Source organism: Panthera tigris, chromosome B4, assembly GCF_018350195.1.
Source record: "Panthera tigris isolate Pti1 chromosome B4, P.tigris_Pti1_mat1.1, whole genome shotgun sequence".
Lineage (NCBI taxonomy): Eukaryota > Metazoa > Chordata > Mammalia > Carnivora > Felidae > Panthera > Panthera tigris.
In genome coordinates this window covers 45839062-45856488 of record NC_056666.1, presented here as the reverse complement: position 1 = coordinate 45856488, position 17427 = coordinate 45839062, and the positions used below count along the sequence as shown (strand labels likewise).

The following is a 17427-nucleotide window of genomic DNA, read 5'->3' as shown; positions in this document are numbered from 1 at the left end:
TGGCCTCAGTTCATGGTTGTTTTTGTTTTGTTTTTATATCCCCATTTCACCTCTCTGAGTAGTTGTCTTGGCTTATTTGCTACTTTTTTTTTTTTTATTTTAAAATATTTATTTATTTTGAGAGAGAGAGAGCACGTGAGTGAGTGAGCATGTGCATGCCAGCATGGAAGAAGCAGAGAAAGAAGGAGAGACAGAATCCCAAGCAGTCTCTATGCTGTCAGTGCACAGCCCAGTGCGGGGCTTGATCTCATGAACCCATGAGATCATGACCTGAGCCAAAATCAAGAGTCAGTTGCTTAACTGACTGAGCCACCCAGGCACCCCTATTTGCTACTTATTTTAAATCCTCTTTAAGTTCCATAGGAGAGTATTCATTTGGGAGACTGAGGGCAGGGAAGAAATGTAGGGTAGGTGAGGTTGGAGAGAGGGAGAAAGAGACGGGTCCAGTTAGGTGTCCTCAGGGGTACCGCTCCCCATCGTGGCCCTGTAAGCCAAGGCTCACTGCCGGGCTGTATGCCAGGCTCCGTGGTGGACCGCTGTGGACAGGAGTACGTGTGTAGTGCTGTCCACTTGCATCTGTGGGATTTGACTTTTTTTTTTTTTAACCAGTTAGAGTTATATTTGAGCAGTTAACGAAAGGCTGATTTTTATCTTAGTGCATGGCATAGTAATTTTATGTGTATTTTTAGGTGGGTTTGCGGAGTTCTCCCGTTGTTTCCCTGGCCTCTGTGAAGGAAAATCTGCTGTAGTCCCTACCTGCATTTCTCAGCCTTGCCTTCCTGTTGCCAACATTGGGCCAACCCGAATTCTTCCCAATCTTTATCTTGGCTGCCAGCGAGATGTCCTCAACAAGGTGGGTGCTTTGAAAATATCCTTCATTGTAGGGTTTCTTGTTAGCAGCTGGAGAAATCGCGATTGCCCATCAGCTGTTGCTTCCAGAAAGGAAGTACAGCATTCTCAGTGTGACTCCCTGTGGCACTTGCATTAGCTTCTGGAGGGCTGTTTTGTTTGATGTTACTGATTTGCCATAAGATGTAAATGTTGTCACACTTGCTTGTTCCTCAAAGATCCGGGAGACCTGGGATAGGACAGGATTTGTCAGAAGTGTAGCCGGATTTTCTTAGTGTATTAATTGTTCTGTTGTAGTCATTGGGCACATTCAGGAAGGCTGATACTTCCTAGATTATTTCACATTTGTAACTGTATTTACTGAGGCATACTAGAAAGGGACTCAGGCTGAGCTTGGATTGAAGAAGAGCCTCTGGCTGGAGGGATGGGGGTGGGAATAAGATGGTGAGGAGAAGGGCTAAGAGCACACACTGCAGGCTGCCCCGTCAGTGGCTGCCTGGAACACCTTCGTTGAGAAAGAAGAGGGAGGAGCTCGGACTTGCTAAAAAGGTTCACACACGTGAAGCTGGTGTGCCCAATAGAGGAATCCATAGTGATCCAGGCCACCGTATTTAATGGTACAGGTGTAACAGTAGTAGAACTAAGGTCTGCCTGCCTGCACAGCTTATATGCTCTTAACTGGTAGTGCTAGGAAACTGTGCTCTAACTTCCCAGAAAAGAGGTTTTTCTCTAAAAGAGCAATCAAAGATCTTAATTTACCTGTTGGTGACTTACAGGTGCTACTTTATTTATTTATTTTTAAAGAGAGAGAGAGAGAGAGAGAGAGCAAGCAGGGGAGGGGCAGAGAGAGAGAGAAAGAAAGAGAGAGAGAGAGGATCCCAAGTAAGCTTTGCCCTGTCAGCACAGAACCCACTGTGGGGCTCAGTCTCATGAACCGTGAGATCATGACCTGAGCCAAAATCAAGAGTCGGATGCTTAACCGACTAGCCATCCAGGCACCCCACAGGTGCTACTTACTTGTAAAGGGGGGAGGTACCTTAACCTTTTCCCTTGAGTAATTGAAAGAGTTGGGCTGACCATAAAGCTAGCTCCCAGATTGGCTTGTATTAGCACGTGAAAAGCAAAAATACCCTGTTTGCCAGCAGTGGGGGATTCTTTCATTTTTTTTTTTTTTTTTTTTTTTCAAAACTCCCACCTCTGTAAAATTTTGCCTCGACACTGTTATTAATATCTCTGCTTTTACTGTGAGAGATTTGAAATTTGATAGTTTATACTGTTTCGGGGTTTTTTGGTGTAAAAAGATGATTTTATTAAAACACGGGGACAGGACCCATAGGCAGGAAGAGCTGCCGATAGTTTATACTTTTATTGAGCCTTTCTGGTGGGGTCACAGTTCCTTTGAACACGTGATTATTCTCTTTTAGAGATAAGCAAACTATGTCACAGAAAGCAAAATTAATTTCCTACAGTCACATGCATCCCTGGGATAAAGCTGAAGATGTTTTAGTTAATCCTCAATCAGAAAATGAAATAAAATTCATCCTAGTTAAGGATGCTGTCCCGATTTACCCCTAGTTAAACAAAAAAACATAACCAGTCAGCAGGTGCTTTTACAAATAATTGTGTTATAGATCATTTTTGTTACTTTTGACATCAAGTTAAATGGCACATTCATTTTGCTGTGCACCATTTCCAGGTTTAACATATGTGTCTGTTAACGACTCTAGCGGTTAAAATGGACCCTGGAGTTGAAGACATGGGGAGAGGATGGTTTTCTCCTTCAGCTGGTTTCTCAGTGGACACTGAACAGGCTGAAGAGGATATGTACACAGAAGCATTGGGAGAAGGTGGTTGTAGGGAAGGAATAAATTTATGGAAGCTCAAGGGGAAAACAGCCTGGGCAAGGAGGTTTTGTGGAAGACTGTCAGGAAACTTCTTTACAGCAGATGTAAAGGATGGTGAGAAGTAAGCATGCTTTGAAAATGGTGAGCAGGAATCCCATAGTGACCTCTGGATTCATTGTTGAGAAGAGTCCTAATGCTGACAGGGATTTTAGAGATCATGCAGTCAGCCTCCTTTCCTTGATCAGTGAGGAAGCTGATATTCCAGAAACATTAAGTGAATTTCACGACACCCAACAGATGAGTTTTGGGACCAGATGTGGCTCTGTTGAACAGATAGCTTGAACTGATCTTTCTGCTCAGCTCTCTGATTTAAACTTTCCAGGAGAAATAATATGCTGCTTCTCTTCCCGAAGATCTCCAGAGATGAAGATTTTGTAATTTTTCCTAATAGCACATACCTTTTTATTAGAATTTAGAAGCTGAAGTTTTTAAAAACATCGATGATAAGACCACTAATTTTATTAGTTTTAAAAAAAATTTTTTTTAATGTTTTATTTCTGAGACAGAGACAGAGCATGAGAGGGGGAGGGGCAGAGAGAGAAGGAGACACAGAATCTGAAGCAGGCTCCAGGCTCTGAGCTGTCAGCACAGAGCCTGATGTGGGGCTCGAACTCACAAACCGTGAGATCATGACCTGAGCTGGAGTCCGTTGCTCAACCGACTGGGCCACCCAGGCGCCCCTAGTTTTCTTTTAAATCAAGTGACACCAATATATTTTAAAAGCATATCATAGAAACTTTATTAAAATCATATTTACCACTTAAAATGCTAGGCTCTTTATATTATTGCATTTAACCCTCATAATAGGATTAAGACATAGGTTGGCTCTGAGTTGTCACTTACCCAAGATTTTGTGGCTGGGAAGTCATGGACTTCAAAGCTGGTTAGTGGCAGAGATCATCCTCACTCAAGCTACTGTTCTGGCTTTAAGGCTTGTGTTCATATAACACCAGACATACCCATCTTCTAGAAGCTAGAACTCTCTAGAACAGGCTGTTATGAAGGACTGACGATCTAAACTGTTTCTTGAGTCACTGCTGAGATTTTCTTTGCCTAGTTTTCCTACAGCACATTCTGTACCAGCACTGTCCACTAGAAAGGTAATACAAGCCATATACTTAAAATGTTTCAATAGCTTTATTAAAAAAGTAAAAAAGAACAAGTGAAATTAATTTTGATAACTTTATCACAGTATATCTAGAATATTATTTCAATGTGCAATCAATGTAGAAAAACTATTGCTATTTTATGTATTTTTTGTACTAAGTCTTTAAAATATGGTGTATATTTCATAATTACTACCCATCTCAGTGTGGCACAGTTCAGGTGCTCAGTGGCCTCATGTGGCTTGTGGCTACCACAGAGGACAGTGTAGGTCAATACTTTCAACATATTTTAATTTTACTCAGGTTTCCAAGGCATAGCTCTTCTGTAAAAGACCGTAAGAAGTCATTGGTAGCAAAAAGAATACCTTCAATTTCTTTTCCCCTCACAACTGTACTTTTGTTTCTCACAGTCTGTTCTTTTATTCTCTAGTCTTTATACAAGAATTGGAACAGGAATAGCTTACTGTACTAAAAGTAGTTTGCCAGTGCCCAGTTCACATCTGAACTGAGTGGGATTTGCGCAAGAATCTCTAGTTACTGTTGAAAGACCAAAGTTCTTGATTTTCTGCCTTATCGCTTAACATTTCCAGTAGAGACTTTAGTTTCACACTTAAATGCATGAAATGTATGATGGAATCACCTGTTGTCAGTAGTCACAAAGCCAGAGCTATATCTGCAGTAAGTTAGCAGTTCTCCTGCCCCCTTGCCCCCCATCCAGACAGTGTGCTGTTGGCACTCTTGGTGTTGCTCATTTCACTCTTGGAATCAGCAAGGTTGGTTTTCTTGTGCTGCCAGGTTGTGTTGCCTGCCACTGGGATGACTGCCACTTTCTCTGTTGTTTTCTTACCAGAACTAGTAGCCTAGACACAGAATACTGCCTTCAGGGTTTCCATAAGATCCAGGAAGGCAAAGGTCAAAATTATCAGTAAAAATACACCACATGGTGCTCAAGTTGAGTAGACAAGACCAGTTCATTCCACAATGATGTACAAGACGAGGTGAGTGACTGTAGAACTCCCACTACCAATGCAGCCTGGCGTGATGGTTGACAGCTGGCCTTGGAGGTGGGCAGTTTTGCTTCCCAGGTCTTACCTTACCAGCCATATCACTTTAGCTAAGTTGCTGAATCTCAGTTTCGTCACCTACAAACTCATGATTCCTGCCTTCTAGCATTCACGTGAGGTTCAAATGAAATCACGTATCCCTAGCACCAAGGACAGTTCCTGGTTCACAGGGCCCTTGGTCAATGTCCTCAAGAGGTGGGGTATACCAGAGGCTTTCGTGAGTGGTGGATACAGTGGGTGTGGTTGACTGAGGAAGGCTGGATGGAGGAAGTAGGACGTAAGGTCAGTTTTGAAGGCAAAAGGAGTGGCAAATGCAAAAATATTTATTTGAATGGACTTCAGAAAAAAAAGTGACAATTCCATTGTCTAAAATTGCAGTGCCCCTGGTGATTTAATGTGATCTCTCTCCTCAGTCTAGCTGAACATGGGAAACTTGGCCAAGTAGAGCAGTTTTATTAAGGCTTGTATATCAATCTGTGTTCCATTTATTACTTCATAGTCTGCAACAACAGATTATAGGACCCTTACTTACAAATTAGTCCCAACTACAGGGCAAAGTTTATTTCATTATTTAGGAGAGAGAAGCTTTGAGAGGGAAAAAATTGTGAATGGAAATCATAATAATAAAATAATGAAATAAAGATTATTTTTGACTCAAAAATGTTATTTTTGAAAGTTTTCTTAATTGTATATTGAAGCAAGAATCCATCCATCACCCACACGGTTACAATTTTTTTTCTTCTGATGAGAACTTTTAAGTGCTGTACATTACATCCCCATGACTTATTACTGGAAGTTTGTCCCTTCTGACCATTGTCACCTACACCCCGCATATGTTCTCTGTATCTCTGAGTAGATTCCTTTAGATTCCACATATGTAAGTGAGACTGTATAGTATTTTTCTCTGACTTATTTCACTTAGCATAATGTCCTCATAATGTCGCAAATGGCAAGACTGGCAAGATTTCATTCTTTTTTTATGGCTGAATAACACTTCATTGTATACCTGTACTACATCATTATCCATTCATCGATTGATAGAACACTTCTGTATATCTAGAGTGTTGTAAATAATGCTGCAGTGAACATGGGGGTGCAGATGTCTCTTCGAGTTAGTGTTTTCATTTCTTTCAGATACATACCCAGAAGGAGAATTTTTGGATCATATGGTAATTTTATTTCTGATTTTTTGAGGAACCTCCATATCATTTTCCATAGTATCTGTGCCAATTTACCTTCCCACAAGCTATTTTTAAAATAAGATAAAGTGTAAGGGAACTAACATTTAATGAGACTCTTATATTATGTGCCAGTTATTTTGTCCTTATAATAGCTTTATAAAATGTACGTCATTAGCCTTACTTTACAGGTGAGGAAACTGAAGCTGAGAGAGGTTAGACGACCTACTCAAGATCATTCAGGTAACAAGCGGTAACATGCTAGGTTGTGCTTTGGTTTTTCTGGGTCCAGTACCCACACGCTTCTCATTATTCCTGCCACACGGCGTTCATCCATGCAGCAGGAGGGAAGGTAGAGCACACAGGTAGGTGCATGTGCTGTTAGAAGGGTAAATGTGGTTAGAGGAAATTTACAAAAATTTGCTTCTGACTGTGTACATTTTTCAGTACCCCAGGAAACAAGATCCTCTGTCAGCTGAGAGTGAGGAGAAGGAATTTGAAGAAAAGGGGAAATGGGTGGAACGGCATGTAGGAGAGAGGGAACCTAGGGAAATAAAACGATTGCTGAGGAGCATGAATTGGAATTGAGATGGAGCAGCGTTGCTGAGTGGTTTTCTCTGGCTGTGTTCAGCTGCATGGGCGCAGACACAGACCAGGCGGGTGTGGGTACGGCTGCGTGGGTGCAGAGGCAAACCAGATGGAGAGTTAGATTGACCCAGGGCTGTAATCTTGCTGGGTGAGTGTGAAGAAGCCATAGTGGGACACAGGAGTTGGGGGTGGAGGCAAGGGAGTAATTTATAATGACGGACCACAGAATTTCACTTGGGCAAGGAAGGCAGACAGATACCATGAAGATGAAGGACCGAAAAGGGGGTAGAGTCAGAGAAGTGTAGATCCAGGGGAACGAAAGGATTCCAAGAGTGGTGGTGTGAGAGAGAGCGAGCTGGAAGGAGAGGAGGAAAGGTTGGGGGGGGGGTGGTGTGAGGTCAAGATGAGGGACAGGCCAAGGTTGTTGGTAATGACCGGGACTGACCGGGTCACATTCGTGAATGGTGAAGGTGAGAAGTTCAAAGAACTGAGAGACCAAGGTATCAGAAGGATATTTGAAGCCAGAGAAGATTATTTTGCCAGTAGAAAACATTTGTTCACAGACTTAGCACAAAGTTGAGCTACATATTAAATGGCATAATGGGAGTGCCTCTGGAATCTTACAAACTGTGATGCTTAATAACGGGGCAGAGAAATTTTCAGTTGTGTAAAACAAAACTGAGCAAATTCCATAAATATCTCTTTATAGTGTAGTAAGAAGTCCTTGACATTCATGTGCAAATGAAAGCAATCATTCTATAAAACAGACCCATTCTTCCTAATAGTAGTTCCAGCCCAGCACCATCATCAGAAACATTGCCTTAAGATGCCCTCGAGCCACTTATATGTACATTTGTAAAAACAATCCGGAGAGCAAGTTAATGGAATGTATGGCTACATGAACCTCCAAAACTCAGCGATTCACCCACCTCTCAACCCTGAGGCCCAGCAGGTGCCGCCCGCTTTACGGCTAGGCTAGCAGTAGGCTCCTGTGCCTCCACTGCTGGAACAGTGTGCTTAACCAGGAGGTATCGTGTTTGTTCTCAAACCTGTTTAGGCCAGCGTACTTGTTATTATAATTGTGCACATTAATTAAAATATTACATACGCCCATGAAATATGAATGAGGGAAGAGTGTTGTTTTTCTATGATTTAGGTTAAATGTTTTGGGACGATCCAGGAAAACCAAATTGCTTTACGTCTTTTTTCTGTCTAAACTAGGAAGCAGTAAGGCAACTGTAAAATACCTGAGGGGCAGTCATAAACCAGGATTCTGTACTGATGTTGTTTCACAGGTTTTTGCTCTTCTGAGAAATGAAAGCTCTTAAGTAGTATATGCACTTGGTTGTGATTTGCTTAAGAACTCCCATCAGCTAAACCATACAAAAAAAAAAAAGCAGCAGCCATGGTCCAGCATCAGAAATTAGTGAATGAATGTACATTTATTTGTTTTAAATTAAAGTGGTTCAAGTGTATATGTATTATTTTACTGACTTTTGCATTGATGTAGTTACTGCCACCAGATTACATATTGTGTTCAATTTAGTAACCATGTTATATTTAAATTTTACATGGTAACATCTTTGGATTTTTGTTTGCCTCTTTGTTTTTAAAATTAGCCATGTTTTATTTATCAAGTCCCATCTTATGGCAAAAAGAATTTCAGGGAATAGTTGAATAATTGACTTAATAAATATTTTCACAGTAAAATTTTTATAAAGCAAGTTATATTTACCATTAAGATCATTTCCTTTTTCTCATTTCATGTTTAAATTATTATTTTTTCATATGTATTTTTTAGGTTATTTATTTTGATAGAGAGCACGAGCTGGGTAGGGGCAGAGAGAGAGGGGAGAGAGAAAAATCCCAAGCAGGCTCCACACTGTCACCACAGAGCCCTATGCGGGGGGTTGATCCTGTGAACTGTGAGATCATGACCTGAGTTGAAACCCGAGAGTCAGATGCTTAACTGAACCCTCCAGGCACCCCTGTGTTTAAATTATTTTATCATCACTCAGTTTTAATATATTAGTCTTTTTCACCCTTCCCCTTTTGCCAGTTATTTAAAATTAAAAAACTGCTGGGGCACCTGGCTGGCTCAGTCACAAAAGAGTGTGTGACTCTTGATGTCAGGGTTGTGAGTTCAAGCCCCACGTTGGGTGTAGAAATTATAAATAAATACTCAAAAAAACCTTTACTACTTAAATGCATCTTTTATGGTACACTGTTTTATAAGTGAAAAATGCTTTTGAGATATAAACAGCATTGTAAGGGTTGGATTATTGATGTATCTTAAATATGTCAGGTCAGAATGGTGCCCTTTGCACATTTCCGTCTGTCCAGCATGGCGGTGTTGCTGAAGGTTGGTGCGTGGCAGCAGTCAGCACAGGGCAGTGGACCTGCACGCAGGGAGCCAGTTCTCCCCCTGCAGCAGTAGATACCTGTGCAGACATGGCAGAGGCCAGCACTGTAATGCCTGTGGCAACAGCTGAGGTGACAATAAGGGGAAACAGAGCAAAATCAACACTTTGTGTAAGTGTCCTCAAATGTGTCCTGAGTTGCTCTGAAAGTCTCCTCAAAGAAGTGCAGGCCAGAGTGGTCCCTCTACTTTCTAATTTGTTAATGATAGTTGAAATGGGCATAAAGAATGAAATTAAACTTTATATTCTAATACTTGAATTAGTTACAAAGGATGTGTATATGTAGGCTAATTCCCTTGTTGCTCCATCTAATTTGCTTTTTTTTTTGAATGCTTATTTTTATTTTTGAGAGAGACAGAATGTTATCAGGGGAGGGGTAGAGAGAGAGGGAGACACAGAACCCGAAGCAGGCTCCAGGCTCTGAGCTGTCAGCACAGAGCCCGACGCGGGGCTCGAACTCGTGAACTGTGAGATCATGACCTGAGCCGAAGTTGGATGCTTAACTGACTGAGCCACCCAGACGCCACCTCTAATTTGCTTTAAACAGAACTTCAGCAAAGCATGGCCACTAAGGACAGGTTTTGGAGGTGGATATTCTTGATTTGAACTTTGACTCTATCCCACTAGCTGTGTGACTGCAAACATTGTGTAACTTTCTAAGCCTCAGTTTTCTCATTTTTAAAATGGGGATCATAATAGTATCCATACCAGAGGGTGGTTGTGAGGATTAAATAAGACAGTCTATTTAAGTTTTTTATTTTTATTCTAGTATAGTTAGCATGCAGTATCGTATTACTTTCAGTGTATAGTATAGTGACTCAGCATGTCCGTACATGACCTGGTGCTCATCATGACAGGTGCCCTCCTTAATCCCCATCACCTAGTCAGCCATCCCTCCCCACCCCCCACCTCTCCTGATCACCATCAATTTATCCTCTATAGTTAAGAGTCTGCTTCTTGCTTTGTCTCCCTTTTTTTCCCTTTGCTTATTTTGTTTCTTAGTTTCCACATATGAGTAAAATCATATGATATTTGTCTTTCCTGGACTTATTTCACTTGGCATTATACTCTCTAGCTCTAGCCACATCATTGCAAATGGCAACATTTCATTCTTTTTTAATGGCTGAATAATATTCCAATACACACACAAACACACACACACACACACACACACACACACACACATGCCACATCTTCTTTATGCATTCATCTATCCATGGACACTTGGACTGCTTCCATAATTTGGTTATTGTAAATAATACTGCTGTAAACATAGGGACACATGTATCCCTTTGAATTAGTGTTTTTGTATTCTTTGGATAGATACCCAGTAGTGCAGTTAATGGATCATAGAGTAGTTCTATTTTTTAACTTTTTGAGGAACTTCCATACTGTTCTCCAGAGTGGTTGCCCCAGTTAGCATTCCTGCCAACAGTGCAAGAAGGTTTCTTTCTCTTCACATCCTTGAGAGACAGTCTATTTATTTATTTTTTTTTTAATTTTTTTTTTTTTTACGTTTATTTATTTTTGAGACAGAGAGAGACAGAGCATGAACGGGGGAGGGGCAGAGAGAGAGGGAGACACAGAATTGGAAGCAGGCTCCAGGCTCTGAGCCATCAGCCCATAGCCCGATGTGGGGCTCGAACTCGCGGACTGCGAGATCGTGACCTGAGCTGAAGTCGGACGCTTAACCGACTGAGCCACCCAGGCGCCCCAGAGAGACAGTCTATTTAAATGCTTAGCACAGTGCCTGGAAAAAGTAGGCATTCATTAACTGTTAGATATTATTTTATTAATATGTGCCATGTACCATAATATTATTAATAAACCTCTAGCAAAGGTGCTCAGCAAATATTTTTTGACTGAATTTCGGTTAAGTGGCCATTTCTATAAACTGTAGGTTATGAGGCTACTTGTCAGAAGTATACATTGTTATGTTCTTTCTGTGGGAAAATCAAATTTGACAGTCACTATACACTTGTAACATGTTTTGTTCTTGGAACTGCCTTTTGTCTTCTGAAACTTCTAGGTCCTCATTACTGAATTGGGTGGAAAGCGACATTACTACTTCCCTTTACTTTTAATTTAATAAACCTTTGTAGTACTGCTGGTGGATAGGAGAAAGACACATAAGATGGTTCATTTCTTTAAGGACCATTGGCAAGAAAGGCTTGAAAGGCTCTTAACTCCAGTGACCTGCTGCTGTTCTTACATGGGAGATACTGCAGTTGATCAAATGGTAGTAATCTCAGTGCAGAAAAACAAACGTGACCTTTGCTACATGTACACAAGTTTAAAAGTTGTAGTAAACACCATGGAGATCTTCACAGCCTAGTTATTAACCTAGCAGAAGCACGTGAGAGCATCAGCAGACTGGGGCTCTGGCACCACAGAGGCGTCAGTCACTCCAGGAAGCTCACCTGGTTCTCAAAGCCGTTCCTTGACATCATCTCACAGGTGAAAGAGGGTTTATTAAGTCTGCCTTTTATGTAAGATGTATTTCTTGTGCCAGATGTAAATGAAGAGACTCAGGGAATTGGCATGTCTCAGGAGGGAAAACAGGAAGATCATCAACTGTCTTTCAGGTAGTTGGAAAAGATTTGGAGAGGAGGTGCCATTCCAAGAAAGGGAATAAATGACCAGCGTTGCTTACAAGGGAATTATTTTAGGCTTAGAACACATAGAACTAAATGAAGGGGGGTTGTGTAGGCTTGTCTGGAGAACGGTAGACGGCGTTATCAGTCGAACAAACACGTATTGAGTGTAACTACGTAGCCGGTGCCAAAGGTAGAAAAACAAGTGAGAATCAGTCCAAGATCTACCTCGCTATTTTAATAGGAGAGACAAAAATTATCTGCTAATTATAACCGTGTGCTCAGTGAACAAAGTACTTTGGAAGGGCAGGGAATGGAATGGTTAATTATGCGTCAGTGGAAGGAGTACATAGTAAGGCTGATTTCCACAAAGCCAGCAAAGTGGAAGAGAGTCACCAGGAGGAGGAACAGGCACAGGAATGGTGTGAACGCCAGAATGGAAGCGTGGGCGTACATGTCTTGTTGGGGGATTTGGACAAGAGCAGGCAGCGAGACGATGATGACATTAAAGTGTGAACAAAGCACTTAGCCCGTGTTTGACTGTAAGAAAGATCACTTTGGTTCCTGTTCAGTATATGGTTTAGAGATGAAACCCCGCAAGCTTTAAGAACTCCCTGGTGGCTCTGTGTGATGCTGGTGGTGGTGAGGGCTGACCGCTGACTGAGCAGCAACCAGATGGAACAGAGAGGAGAGGACAAATGGTGGAGAGGGGTAGGTTTGGTAGGTTCTACCAAAAGGCTGTGGCAGCCATTTGGATGGGGGTCGTTTAGGAAGCGAAATGAAAGGATCCTGTTTTCCAGCTCAAGTGTCTGAGTAAATGGTATTACCACAAACCAATTTTGGATTCCAAAGAGGAAACCAGTATTTGGGGCACAGAATGATACTGTGTTTGAGTTTCTGACCTTTTGAGTTTGAAGGGCCAGAGGAGCATACAAATAGAGACATCAGTAGGTGGTTGGAAGGAGGGGCCGGAAATGGAAGAGGATCTGTATTTACGAGTCAGTTGTCAGCATGTAGAGCTGATAAAGCTCTGGCAGTAGATTCAATCTTTCACAAGAGTGTTCTGAGCTCAAAGACTACCTAGGACTGTGTCTTTGAGAACAATCAACATGTTCGGTTTGGGAAGAAAATGTTCTTGTTGTGTGCACCTGTATTCTAAAGTCAGAGCGAACTGTCATGGTTTTATTTTGTATTCTTCGACTTCTCTCTCAGCAGTGAAGGTAATAGAGAATTGGTTGTATTCATGATGTGTGTTCTTCAAGCATGCCATTGGAAACAGTTTTTTGCCCTTAAAAACAATTCTGCTTGAAACTGAAGTCTCTAAATGTCATTGCGCTAGGTTTTTGGATTTCACCGATTGAATTAACTCTGATTTCAAGGAAAGTAGTAATTTTGATCATGATATTAAGCTTTCCTCTTCAGTGTGGAAAGCTTTCACACTCCTCAGTGTGGCGCTCACATTTTAATTGCTCTTTCCCTCCACAGGAGCTGATGCAACAGAATGGGATTGGTTATGTGTTAAATGCCAGCAATACCTGTCCTAAGCCCGACTTTATCCCCGAGTCTCATTTCCTGCGCGTGCCTGTGAATGATAGTTTCTGCGAGAAAATTTTGCCGTGGTTGGACAAATCAGTCGATTTCATCGGTAAGTAGTTCAGGGTAGTATTACAGGCCCTTTAAGGGTTATAGTCTCATGTGCAGGTGCACCCCTCCCCTCTCTCCCTTTTTCTCTCTTTAGAGAAAAGGACGCTATTGCAGAGATTTCAAAAGTCTGAAAACAACACATGATGCTGCTTATCTCACTCAGTGGCCAAGGTGACGTGCCATGCTGTCTCTAAGAGACTGGCCTTGTGACATTATAGCTAACTAAACCACTGCCAGGGTTAAGCCTGATGGCATCTGTCATTACATATTTGCAAGCACTTGAAATCAGTTAAACTTCTGGGATTAAATTTTGTAGCCATTTCCTCAAATCCTATAAAAGACTTTCGGAAAGTTTGGTGGCATTCCTTAAACTGTTTTTGCCTTGCTGCTATGTTTTCCCCAGAGAAAAGTCAAATCCTGTGAAAACAAATCCCATTACATCTAAAGTCTTTATGTCATGAGATTTGTAAGCTTCAATCCATGTGCCAGTAATTTCAAGTAGTACTGGCTCTAATAGAATTCACACACACACACACACACACACACACACACACACACACACACGGTCGTTTCCTTGGGGTTGATTGTGATAGGCTCTGATCTGTCCTGTGCTGTGTTGTTTGCTGGGCCTGGGCCTGTTAGTCCTGGAGCCTCCCGACTCCTAGCTTCAGGTGCTTTGTGACATTTTGGTGCCGCAGGATGAGGTCTTTTGGTGGTGGTAAATTGGTGATGTGTATTTGAAATGGGGTTTTACTGGAGAGTAGCTGAACAGAGGAGGTACGCTGTTTGCTTTTGAGCAGCGTGGCACGGTTCACTCTTGATGTTCCATGTGAGAAGTTTTTCTTCCCCCAGTCACAGAAGCTTGAGCACCGTAGTCCACAATTAAATACTCTGAATTGGTTACTGTAATTAAAAAAAAGAACTAGTTCCTTTTAAGATGTGAAACGCTGTAAATTGAGCCCCTCAACTATACCCTTTCATCTGTGAGAGGAATTTTTTTTTTTTCTAGATAATGCTTTTGGAACATTGAGTAATTCCAAAACAGTTCTGCCTTTTTTTTTTCTTCAAGATTCCAGATTGCTAAAACTTTTCATCTTTAATTAGAATGCAGCCTTTGAAATGCCAGAAGATAAATGGCTTAGATAATTCACATTACAGTATTCACAAACAAAACTCCCCAAATTAATCACCCCCACCATTGTACTTCTAGGAAATATTCAGTATATCATTCAGTTTTTGCCTCTTTAAAAGAGAACAAACGTTCTCTTTTTTTAACGTTATGGTTAATGTTCCCATTCCATGTCACATCAATCCAAAGACATTTGGCTCTAATTTCAGCTAAAAGTGCAGTTTCAGAATCTGTTTAGAAGAGAACCTGATTCTCTTAACTCATCACAATGTCTAAGCTTTTAGGAGGGTTAGCAGAAAAGAGAGAATATGAATAACTTTGCCCCAACTTACTTTCTTCTTTCATGGGAGATATTGGGGTCATCCTGCCACTTTTAATCCAGACAAAAAGAATTTACTGTGTTCCAACTTGGTTAAACACACCCAAGTACACATATTGTCATTTATTTGTAACATCTGAAAATATTTATACTCCTCATACTCCTCAGTATTTCACCTGCTTGTGCCTATTTCCTAGGGCCACTGTCCTTATCCCACCCAGGTCATTGAGGGCAGAGTGTCCAGCCACATTTTGGAATCCAGTGCACAGTCACGGTAGTTGCTGGTCTCTAGGGTGCTTTACGTGAGGGTGGGTCATGGCAGAGTGCACGCTGTGAAGATGCACCCTCATACCAGGGCTTAGAAACTTCCAGGCTTGCGGGTGTTTTTTCTTTGTATTATTTAGGTAAATTCCAGTAAGTTTCTGGGTTTGTTGGAAGGACTCAAGTGTTCATGGAGTTTTGTCTTCGTTTTTAGTTCACACGGGCAGTAGTGAGCTCGGGTTGCCTGTTTGCACTACAGGACACGCCCCAGGTGGCCCCAGTCCCAGTTGCTGCTGCTCCAGGCTCCTGACTCGCCTCTTGAGTTTAAATGTAGGCCATACAGGGAGGTGACTAAGGGCATGTACTTTGGAGCCAAACTGTATTTGAGTCCTGTCTTCCTTGGGTACTAGTTAAGTGATTTTGGGTAAGTTCCTCCGTTTCCTGATCTGGAACTGAAGATAATGTATCACTTTATAGGGATATTGTGAGGATTAAAATAGATAACGTACCTAGAATACCTTGCCACTCGCCTAACTTATAATTGGCTCTTAGTAAGTAGTAGTGGTTGTAAAAATTAACATCTGAGAAGTTCTTTGGTTTTCTTTTTCTTTGAGCTGTCCTCTAGAAGCTCAATTATTACTTCTTTATTTTTAGCCTTTGTAACTTCACATCTTCACTGGCTTCCCCTTACCCTTTTGTTATCCTCTCTGCCCTTTGTTAAAAGATTTTTATTCCCAAATAGCTGTGGTGGCAGCTTGTTTTTCTTCTCTCCAGTTTTCACCATCAGTATTTTTGTTGCCCCCTGTTCAGGAACCTGCTGTCCTTAGCCTAACATTCCCAGACCCTCCAGCACCTGCTCCCCACCTTTACAACCTTTCTGTTCCCTCCCTGCCCCACACGGCAGACTGTTGTCTGTGCAGCCTCATTACTCCCAGTGTGTAGCTGCCTGGCACACACACATTGCTGCCAAGAAATGTGTTCTAATGAACCCAATCCAGTTAAATCACTTTTCAATCAGATTTTTAAAATACATCCTCAAAGGTGTTGTGACTGTAAAAGCAATGTAAATACAATGCAGAAAATCCGTAAAACAGAGAAAAGGAAACCTGTAACTTCAGCATCCTAACACATCTGTTATCATCGTTTTATTTCCTTCCAGCCTTTTTCATTTTTTTTTTTAAATATATGAAATTTATTGTCAAATTGGTTTCCATACAACACCCAGTGCTCATCCCAACAGGTGCCCTCCTCATACCCACCACCCACCCTCCCCTCCCTCCCACCCATTAACCCTCAGTTTGTTCTCTTTTTTTTTTTTTAACGTTTATTTATTTTTGAGACAGAGAGAGAGCATGAACGGGGTAGGGGCAGAGAGAGAGGGAGGCACAGAATCGGAAGCAGGCTCCAGGCTCTGAGCCATCAGCCCAGAGCCTGACGCGGGGCTCAAACTCGCAGACTGCAAGATCGTGACCTGAGCTGAAGTCGGACACTTAACCGACTGAGCCACCCAGGCGCCCCTGTTCTCAGTTTTTAAGAGAGTCTCTTATGCTTTGGCTCTCTCCCACTCTAACCTCCTTTTTTTTTTTTTTTTTTTTTTTTGTTCCCCTCCCTCATGGGTTCCTGTTAAGTTTCTCAGGATCCACATAAGAGTGAACACATATGGTATCTGTCTGTCTCTGTATGGCTTATTTCACTTAACATAACACTCTCCAGTTCCATCCATGTTGATGCAAATGGCAAGATTTCATTCTTTCTCATTGCCAAGTAGTATTCCATTGTATACATAAACCACATCTTCTGTATCCATTCATCAGTTGATGGACATTTGGGCTCTTTCCATACTTTCGCTATTGTTGATAGTGGTCCTATACCCATTGGGGTACCTGTATCCTTTGGATAAATTCCTAGTAGTGCTAATGCTGGGTCACAGGGTAGTTCTATTTTAATTTATTGCGGAACCTCCACACTGCTTTCCAGAGCAGCTGCACCCGTTTGCATTCCCACCAACAGTGCAAGAGGGTTCCTGTTTCTCCACAGCCTCACTAACATCTGTTGTTTCCTGAGTTAATTTTAGCCACTCTTACCAGTGTAAGGTGGTATCTCAGTGTGGTTTCCACTCACAGAGTCCCCCTTAGGATCTCCTGCAGTGCTGGTTTAGTGATCATGAACTCTTTCAGTTTTTGTTTGTCTGGGAAAGCCTTTGTCTCTCCTTCTATTCTGAATGATGGCCTTGCTGGATAAAGGATTCTTGGCTGCATATTTTTCCTATTCAGCACATTGACTATTTCCTGCCACTCCCTCTGGCCTGCCATGTTTCAGAGGACAGGTCTGCTACTACCCTTATGTGTCTTCCCTTGTAGGTTAAGGCCCA

The 17427-nt window shown here is 41.8% G+C and overlaps 1 protein-coding gene across 10 annotated transcripts in view; it reads left to right on the top strand.

Annotated features, from left to right (window-relative positions):
* DUSP16 (dual specificity phosphatase 16) overlaps window positions 1-17427 on the top strand; it is an 89335-nt gene that overhangs the window by 61700 nt on the left and 10208 nt on the right. For all 10 annotated transcript variants that reach the window (XM_042991773.1, XM_042991782.1, XM_042991777.1 and 7 more), the window contains 2 exons: window positions 690-853; window positions 13189-13348. In XM_042991773.1, coding sequence (XP_042847707.1) covers window positions 690-853; window positions 13189-13348 — 324 coding nt within the window. The remainder of the gene's footprint in view (window positions 1-689; window positions 854-13188; window positions 13349-17427) is intronic.